This window comes from Lolium perenne, chromosome 7 (assembly GCF_019359855.2).
Source record: "Lolium perenne isolate Kyuss_39 chromosome 7, Kyuss_2.0, whole genome shotgun sequence".
Taxonomy (NCBI): Eukaryota; Viridiplantae; Streptophyta; class Magnoliopsida; order Poales; family Poaceae; genus Lolium; species Lolium perenne.
Window position 1 is genome coordinate 205,281,427 of NC_067250.2, and position 10,065 is coordinate 205,291,491.

Consider the following 10,065-nt stretch of genomic DNA (forward strand, 5'->3'; position numbering starts at 1 on the left):
AAACAACCTTGCTAGCCAAAGCCTTGTATTGAGAGGGATTACTTCTTGTGCATCCAAAATCCTTGAGCCAAAAACTATGCCATTTGTGTCCACCATACCCACCTACTACATGGTATTTTTCTGTCATTCCAAAGTAAATTGCTTGAGTGCTACCTTTAAAATTTCATTCCTTTGTCTTTGCAATATATAGCTCATGGGAAAATAGCTTAAAAACTATTGTGGTATTGAATATGTACTTATGTATCTTATTTCTTATAAGTTGCTTGTTGAGCGGTAACCATGTTCCTGGGGACGCCATCAACTATTTCACCTTTGTTGAATATCATATGAGTTGCTATGCATGTTCGTCTTGTCTGAAGTAAGGGTGATTTATCATGATCAAATGGTTTGAGTATGCATATTGTTAGAGAAGAACATTGGGACGCTAACTAAAGCCATGATCCATGGTGGAAGTTTCAGTTTGGACAACAATCCTCAATCTCTTATGAGAATATTATCTGTTGTTGAATGCTTATGCATTAAAGAGGAGTCCATTATTTGTTTTCTATGTTGTCCCGGTATGGATGTCTAAGTTGAGAATACTCAAAAGCGAGAAATCCAATGCGGACTTTCTCCTTAGACCTTTGTACAGGCGGCATAGAGGTACCCCTTTGTGACACTTGGTTGAAACATATGTTATGCAATGATAATCCATGTAAATCCAAGCTAATTAGGACAAGGTGCGAGCACTATTGGTGAGGCTTGCAACTTATAGGATGTCTTATGCATAACACATATGCTTTATTACTACCGTTGACAAAATTGTTTCTATGTTTTCAAAATAAAAGCTCTAGCACAAAAATAGTCATCCATGCTTCCCTCTGCGAAGGGCCATTCTTCTACTTTATGTTGAGTTAGTTTACCTACTTCTTTCTATCTTAGAAGCAAACACTTGTGTCAACTGTGCATTGATTCCTACATACTTGCTTATTTGCATTCATCATATTACTTTGTGTTGACATACATGAGATATACATGTTGAAGTTGAAAGCAACTGCTGAAACTTATATCTTCCTTTGTGTTGTTTCAAAACTTTCTACTAAGAATTTATTGCTTTATGAGTTAACTCTTATGCAAGTCTTATTGATGCTTGTCTTGAAAGTACTATTCATAAAAAGTCTTTGCTATATGATTCAGTTGTTTAAATCATTGTCTTTACCATTGCTTTGAATCACTTCATTCATCTCATATGCTTTACAATAGTATTGATCAAGATCATGTTGGTAGCATGTCACTTCAGAAATTATCCTTGTTATCGTTTACCTACTCGAGGGCGAGTAGGAACTAAGCTTGGGGATGCTTGATACGTCTCAAACGTATCTATACTTTCTTATGTTCCATGCTACTTTTATGATGATACTCACATGTTTTATACACACTTTATGTCATTATTATGCATTTTCCGGAACTAACCTATTAACAAGATGCCGAAGTGCCAGTTCCTGTTTTCTGCTGTTTTTGGTTCCAGAAAGGCTGTTCGGGCAATATTCTCAGAATTCGACGAAACAAAGACCAAACATCATATTTCACCGAGACGGACCAGGACACCGAAGAGGAGCCGGAGAGGAGGCCCAGGGCCCCCCAGACCATAGGGCTGCGCGGGTGGCTCCCTGATCGCGCCTGCCTATGGGGAGGGAGCCCAGTGGCCCTTCCGACTCCGTCTCTTCGGCTATAAAGTCCCTCGAGACCTAAAAACTCGATACCAATTGACGAAACTCCAGAAAGACTCTAGGGGCGTCGCCGCCATCGTGAAACTCCAATTCGGGGGACAGAAGTCTCTGTTCCGGCACGCCGCCGGGACAGGGAATTGCCCCCGGAGTCATCTCCATCGATACCACCGCCATCTTCATCGCCGTTGCTGTCTCCCATGATGAGGAGGGAGTAGTTCTCCCCCAAGGCTGAGGGCTCTACCGGTAGCTATGTGGTTCATCTCTCTCCCATGTGATCTTTATGTGATCATGAGCATTGTATCACTATTAATCTATGTGCTACTCTAGTGATGTTATTAAAGTACTCTATTCCTCCTCCATGATGTAATGTTGACATTGTGTGCATCATGTAGTACTTGGCATAGGTTATGATTGTAATCTCTTGTAGATTATGAAGTTAACTATTATTATGATAGTATTGATGCGATCTATTCCCCCTTTCATAGCTATTGTTGACAGTGTGTATGCTACGTTAGTACTCGGTCTAAATTGCAATGGTCTATTATGCACTCTAGAGGTTATTTAAATATGAACTCTGGATGTTGTGGAGCTTGTTTACTCCGGCTTGAGGTGTGCTTTTATAGCCCTACACAATGATTGGTGTTTGTTATCCAACAAGAGAGTGTGAGAAAGTAGCACAAGTGAAGAGAAGTTATTTATTTATGTGATCATTGTTGAGAGTGTCCACTAGTGAAAGTATGATCCCTAGGCCTTGTTTCTAAGCATTGAAACACCGTTTCCAACAAGTTCTGTTACATGTTTGCTTGCTGCCATCTTTATTTCAGATTGCAATTACCACTCATATTCATCCATATCACTTGCATTTTACTATCTCTTCGCCGAACTAGTGCACCTATACATCTGACAAGTGTATTAGGTGTGTTGGGGACACAAGAGACTTCTTGTATTGTGATTGCAGGGTTGCTTGAGAGGGATATCTTTGACCTCTACCTCCCTGAGTTCGATAAACCTTGGGTGATTCACTTAAGGGAAACTTGTTGCTGTTCTACAAACCTCTGCTCTTGGAGGCCCAACACTGTCTACAGGAATAGAAGCGTGCATAGACATCAAGGGATAGCAGGTACCTTCATCACATAGGCGGACCAGAACTAGGTGACGCCGAGGAAGAGGATGAAGAAGAAAGGGCCCCAGATGTCCCAGTCCCTGAGCGCCTTGCCTAGGTCCTCGTGGTAGGGGTTGGGGAAGACGACGAGCTTGAGGTTGCTGATGATGCGGGCGAGGTCGAGCTTGACGGTATCCCAGACGGGCTCGGTGAGCGCGATGGGCGGGCCCCCGACGCCGTCAGACGAGATGGACACGGAGATCGACGCGGGCGGGGCGGTTGGTGGCGCCTAGAGCACGAAGATGGGGACAAAGGAGGTCGGGAGTGGCGGCATGGAGGAGGATGAGGCCGGGAGAGGGAAGGATGAGATGGGGATGTAGGCGCGCGTAGGAGATGATGGCTGCGCAGAGGACGGTGGCGGATGGCGTGTAGCCTCTCGATCTCGTCGATGTCTGACTGCGCCGATGACACGTTGAGCGGGATCGTGTCCCTGTAGTTGTGCGACATGGAGGCGCCGGTGGCGTCGGCGGCAGGGGGAGACGGTGGGGTGGGTAGGAGGAGAGATCTCGCACCCTCGCGGTCGCCGGAGTGAGATAGGGGATCGGATTCGATATGGTGCGAGAGGTGGGGGACTACACTGCATAATGTAAATATCGCGAGGGCATTTCTGAAAAACGTACCACAATCGGATTCGGAACCACTTCTCCGGAAACCAATTGCGGCACTTCTAGCAGATGCGGTGTAGTGCCCCAGAATAGCCGCACTTTTCGCAAGACAAGATGCCGCGGATTATCCCAAGATTAGCGGCACTTTATGAGGATGCCGTGGATTATCCCAAGATTAGCGGCACTTTCCGCATATTGCCGTGAATTAGCCTAAAAATAGCGGCACTTTTGTAGATTGCTGATAATTAGCCCAACATTAGCGGCACTAACCCAAAATATGCCGGTGAAACAAACTTCAGCGGCAGTTTTGAAAAACGCCTGCACCGAAGTGCCGCTAATCTTGGCATGTGGTGTAGTGAATGCCATTTTTAGAGCCTTAAGAAACGCCAGAGAACATTTCCAAAAAAAAAAAAAAACGCCAGAGAATCCTAGTAGCAATATAAGTTAACCAGCCTCTCAAATAAGATCTGAATCCATCCCTGCCTCAGCCGGCAGACCAAGACATGAGAGGCGGCGATCGCTTTGAAGTGCTGCCGGACGATCTCGTCCAGCACGTGCTCTCCTTCCTGCCGTCTCGCGATGCGGTGGAGACGGCCGTGCTCGCCCGCCGCTGGCGCTACCTGTGGAGGTCCACCCCCGCCGTCCGCGTCAACGGCTCAGGCGACGGCTTTCGCCTCTTCGTCAACAGCTTGCTGCTCCACCGTGATGGCGCCTCCCCGCTACGCTCGTTTGAGATCGACGCCGACCTGCTCATAGGCGAGGAAAGCGACGACGACGACGAGTACAGCTATTTCGACCCTCACGTCGACCTCTGGATCAGGCACGCTCTGTCGACTTGCCGCGCGCGCTCGCTCACCGTGCGCATCCCCTTACCTGCCGACCAAGATAGGTGGTCGCCTAAACCTTTCGCCTCCCCGCACCTGACGACGATGCGCCTCCAGGGGGTCGATCTCGACCACGGCAGCCTCGATTTCTCCTGCTGCACGAAGCTTCTCCACCTCAGCCTCACTGCCTGCAGCCTCGATGGCGACGCCATCGTGTCGCCCTCGCTGGAGCGCCTCCATATCATGGACTGCGCCTCAGAATCGCCGATCAGGATTTCCACCCCGAGCCTCCGTCATCTGCAGCTATCCGGTGACCACGACGGGATCTGTACTGCACCGTCGTCTCTCGACACCATGCCTTGCTTAACCAATGCAAGCATCCAGCTTACTGGCTTCATCGAGGGCGGCGATGGTGATGCCAATGCCGGCCGCTCTTTGATTCTCCGTGGATTATCGGAAGCCACCAGCCTGGAGCTCATAGCTACGAGGAGCGATGGAAGGGTTTGTCAAATCCAATCTTTGTTTTTATTTTTACCTTCGCATACATCACTAGTTAGAGCAAAACTGCACCATGCATGCACCAGGCCGGCCGGTAGATTTAATTCCTCTTCTGTCACTTTGTCCAATTTTACAAATGTTTGCAGCTTCCACACTAGGGGCCAGGCACGCCCAATACCAACTACTGCATATATGTCCTACATTGTTGTTAGATAAATATAATTTGCCATCAATAGGAAACCTTGATTTGCTAAATTTAAGATTATGAATTTAGTCGAATCAGTATAGACAAACTAGAGCTATTTATTTTTACCAGCTAATTAAGTTGCCACTTGTTATTTTGAAACGTGTTGGTCAACAACTATTTTGTCACTTTGCATCAAGTCCTTGCACTTGATTTCTAATAATTTATCTGCATATTTTTTTGTCTTTTTCTCTCGCACATTCTAAGTACTCCCTGTTCTTAAGACAATTGGTTCAGATCTCTACCAAATGTAAAGAAAACTTGGGAAGATATCTAAGACCATCTAGACCTTTTATCTACATGCCAAATAGCTAATAACTAGGCTAACAATAAATCTGTATTGAGCTTGAACTGTGTACTTAATTGTTATACTCAGTTAGTTAGTTTTTAAAAAAGGTTGTTGTTATGAATAGTTCATACTCCATGCAGACTATCTTCCTAAGGGATTTGGCATGGTGGCCTACATTCCCAAAGTTAAAGACCTTGATACTTAATGAGTGGTGTGTGTATGATGATGTAACTGCCATTGAGTGCCTTCTACGCCACACGCCAAGATTGGAGAGCCTCATTCTGCAACTTAATTTTAAGGTACTGTAAGTTCATGTTTTCGCATTTGTTTTATTGTGATTACCTTGCATTCCCTCCGTTCCATGATTCTTGTCGTTATATGACGAGAAAAATGGAACGGAGGGAGTAAGTTTCTCAAGACATATATTAATTCCCATATATGTAGACAAAGACATAATATAAGATAAATCCCTAGATTGTTTTATGTCTACATGATTATATGTCATACTCCCTCCTTCCTAAATTAAGATGCCTATAGTTTTTTATCAAAGGCAAAAAAAACTAAGCAACTTTATACAGAAAAGTATTAATATGTAAAATTTTAAAAGCACATAATAAGAAAATATATTTTATGAGGGTTCCAAAAATATTGCCTTGGGATTATAAATGTTGACACTTTCTGTATTCAGTTGGTCAAACTTTGATAATTTTGACTTTATCAAAATATTATAGGCATCCTATTTTGTGGTGAGTACTTCATAAACACAGGTGGCACCATTAAAAACATAACACAGGTGGCCATATCCAATTTTCAACTTCTCTAGGACACATAAGATTTTAAGTTTTAACCCTTGTTTTCTTTTTCATGTAGAACCACCCTAAACTCCAGGTGGAAGGAGAAGGAAGTGATAATACATCAGAACAGTCTATTCTTAACTTTGAGCACCTTAAGACAGTGGAGATCACGAACCGTACACCTTATTATTATGAACGGGTGGTATATTTTGACACAAGGATTGATGAAGTTTTTAAGCTGTTCAGTGACTTGGGCATACCTAGCAGTAAGATCAGTATCAACTACGAGAAACCTGAAGGTCAGCCATCTACATATCTCAGTTTCTTTCTGCAGTTATCTATGTGAATTAAAATTCCATATAAAAACAAGCACATTGGACAAATTGGTGCATGCACCGGGCTGCCCTAGACACAAAGTGTTTGAAGGATAAATCAGTTTATTATGCATATATCCGTTGTTCTTCTATGAAAAAATGAATTAGTATTACTACTATTTAGTGCTGGCGCCGTATCTTATGCATCCAGCCAACTCGTGTATCCGTGCATCCGAAGCGTTTCTGGACGACCGATCTAAATCGTAGCGTGGGAGCTGTTTAGGCTGTAATCTTCCGAAACCACACCCGCTGCCTATGTTAGTTACGCTGCAAATTTGCACCAGCACCCCTAGCGAACCCCACGTTCCTTCCGGCGATCTCAACTGCAGTTGTAGATTTTCGATCACTATGGCGGCGACCCGGAGCTAGAGACGGTGATCTCGCCATTGCCCTACACTTCGACGGGATAGGATCCTGGTCGACAAAGTTGGATTCAGCCGGATCGCCTGTGGCATCCGTGGTGACATTCATAGTATACGCCCGTATTGCTGTGTTTTCTTGTGATGAACAGCACCGAGCGATCTCCTAGTGCTGCTTAGGTGCCTCACGTAGGGATTATCAAAAGTTAACTAGCTTGATACGAACACACAACACCAAACACTCATCATGCAGACTCGTTGTGGATAGCAAAAGAATGAATTATGTGTAAGTTAACCAGCTGATGTTTAAGAATCTTCAGAAAACTTTAGCTTCGTCAGTACATTCTGTTACCTGTTTAGTCTGCCAGTTTCAACAATTACTCCCCCGTTCCTTTTTAATTGACTCAGATTTAGTACAAAGTTGTACTAAATCTGAGTCAATTGAAAAAGAACGGAGGGAGTAGTATTTTCTTCAGTTAAACTGTCTACTCTACTTGGTCCTAGGTTGTTAGAATAGATCAAAGCCCTGATCAGATCGTGAAATGGCATGGTACTCAAACGGTCATGCTAGCGATGTAGGGTGGCAGGCGTTGAGTGTTGGGATGGCAGCAGTCACATACTCACATCTTAGCTGTCGCCTGAGTTTTTGTTTTCAGTTAGCCTTGTAATCGTTGAATAAATAGAAATTAAGAAGCAAAGTAGTTTGTTTACACAGCAGAAAACCCTCGTGTCAGTGTTCATTGTCTCCATTGTGTGCATGGGTTAACCAACAGTACACATGAGTGCTTCTCGTTTCAAAGCCTTATTATGTACATGTTTGTGGCTTTGTGCAGCAACGCAATCTACCAATAGTTTGCCAATGCAGTTGAATGATGGAGGATTTAGCACACCCATAAAGAAAACAAGTGCTCCTCTCTTTGTGAGTTAATTTCTTCCAACTGATCATGGTTGTATTCAGTTTGCTAAGTTATACATAATTGTTCTTACTAATTCATTGTTTATGTTGAAGTGTTCAAGTTTTACACCTGAATGTGAAGAGAATTGAATGTGCAAGACATGCATACAGGTGGTCCATCATGATTCATGAAAGATGCATCTCTTGCAAGAACAGCCATGGCTTACTAGTAGCACTATTTTATTTGATGTTCATCAAGACTTCATGTAATGGTTTCGAAATTTTTATTTGTCCGAGTGTTAAACAAGACTTCATGTAATCCATCAGAAATTTTTATTTCATCCAAGTGTTTGTCTTAGTTGTAATGGAGCAAATTTGAGCTTGCTTCTCTGTTAGTTGAGTTACTAATGAATTTTGCGTCAGCAGCATTGCTGCAATCTCTGTACTGCTGCCAAACGGTTTGCAAAAGTGATATCCTAGATGATGGAACCTATCTATCTTTAAGTTAATCTCCATTATTAATAGATTCTCTATCATATCCCTTCATAAATAAATTGTCCATTCGGCAACACTTATTTGATACTCATAACTGAATCTGCTGCATATGTCTGACATATGGCACACAAATACGCTACTGTGTAGGCACATACTATGGCCTGACTCTAGTAAGTTCATGCCAGGCTATATTGCAAATACACAAAAGTCTGTTATTTCCATTCATAACAACTTACAATCCTTTTTTTAAAAAATCAAGGATGACATTCACACTGTAAACCATCCACAGAAAATCAAGGATGACATGCACACACACCTAACAAAGAGAAAATGGAATCGACTAGCTACTGAGAAGGTTACTCTACAAGTACTAGATACATACAGTACACAAGAACGAGGATAATTTCAGCCATAGCAGCATACATCACACATGCTCTATGTAATTGGTACATTATCTAGAGACATTGAGCCCCTTTTCCTGATTGTTGACACCGTTGAAGCCAGAGAAGTTGTAAGCCATCCAGAGAGAAGTAAAACAATACACCAATCTATTGTAAACCATCCTACAATCAATTGCCTCAGCTTCCTCACTGCCAGGAAAATATTCCAGAAGTCAACTAGCATACACCATCTCCAGACCAACATCACAATCATCTGTGTGCCCTGGTTTTTACCTCTCACAGCTAGAATTTTTGTTTCAAGCAAGATTCACGATTTGGTTAGCTGATGGAATTTTGGCTGTCAGCTTATTTTTAGTGTGTGCTGGGATCAGTTGGACTTCACCTTTTCAGACCACCGTGCTGCCGCTTGCGCTCGCAAGCTTTAGAAGTAGAACCATTATGCACGCAGTTACGAAACGTCGAAACTCCAGCCTCTATTCATCTTGGAGCCAGCAACACGAGCTATATAGCAAGTAGCATCAGAAGCTGCAGTTGAATAGGTACACGTATTGAAGCAACTTGGGGCATAATTTGAGGTTGTTACCATCATCACCCACGGAGGGACGCCAGGCGTGAAGCCGAGCTCGGCACATATTGCTTCATGGTGCCTGCCCTCCAGCAACTAAATCTCGCCTTGCTGCCCTCCATGTCAGTGGCGCCCATCAACTTATGTGGCTGCAGCTCGCCGTCACAGGTGGTGATGTTGAGGCTCTCCGACTACCTAAGCCAGCGGAGGGAGCGTGTAAAAGGAGGCACCATCTTGGAAGTCGCGCGTGGAAGTGAAAGAATGTATAGTCGGAGACTTTGTGTGTGCACCACACTGCAATGCTTGATCATTATACAACCTAGTACATGCTACTTATAGAGCAGTAAAGAGAGAGAGAGGGAGAGAACGCACGCACACGGGATACAGTTGAGATCCTAGCTACAAGGGTGCATGCACAACGTGCGTTGCATGGATCACGGTGGAGTCCAGCTGAATAGGACTTCATGTTTATCTTCAGTCTAACACCCCCGCAGTGTCAGCGGCAAAATCTCTGACGGTGAGACTGGAGCAAAAATCAACGAAGGCAGCAGTGGAGAGGCCTTTGGTGAATATATCTGCATACTGCAGTGCTGTAGAAACGTGGAGCACACGAACATCGCCAAGATGAACCTTGTCGCGGACGAAGTGAATGTCGATCTCGATGTGCTTCGTGCGGCGATGCTGAACTGGGTTTGCAGATAAATAGACAGCCGACACATTGTCGCAGTACACCACAGTGGACCTGTCAAGAGGGCGGCGTAGTTCCTGCAAAAGATTACGGATCCAACAACTTTCGGCAACCACATGAGCAACTGCACGATACTCAGCTTCAGCACTCGACCTAGACACGG

General features: G+C 44.1%; 1 protein-coding gene, 1 long non-coding RNA gene and 1 pseudogene across 2 annotated transcripts; 2 read left to right on the forward strand and 1 right to left on the reverse strand.

Moving 5' to 3' along the window:
• Positions 1-2,815: 2,815 nt before the first annotated feature.
• Positions 2,816-3,318, reverse strand: LOC127321638 (protein YIP4b-like; annotated as a pseudogene).
• Positions 3,319-3,979: 661 nt separating this feature from the next.
• On the forward strand, positions 3,980-4,956 carry LOC127321640 (FBD-associated F-box protein At5g56370-like). The gene is made up of 2 exons (XM_051350648.1): positions 3,980-4,801; positions 4,945-4,956. The coding sequence occupies exons 1-2, from the start codon at positions 3,980-3,982 to the stop codon at positions 4,954-4,956; spliced, it is 834 nt and encodes a 277-aa protein (XP_051206608.1).
• Positions 4,957-5,491: 535 nt separating this feature from the next.
• LOC127321634 (uncharacterized) lies at positions 5,492-7,794 on the forward strand. Its single transcript, XR_011749387.1, has 3 exons — positions 5,492-5,630; positions 6,202-6,424; positions 7,692-7,794. It is a non-coding gene; the product is annotated as an uncharacterized lncRNA (long non-coding RNA).
• Positions 7,795-10,065: the final 2,271 nt, after the last annotated feature.

Coding starts and splice junctions, on each gene's coding strand:
- LOC127321640 (XM_051350648.1), top strand. CDS start 3,980: ATGAGAGGCGGCGATCGCTTTGAAGTGCTGCCGGACGATCTCGTCCAG.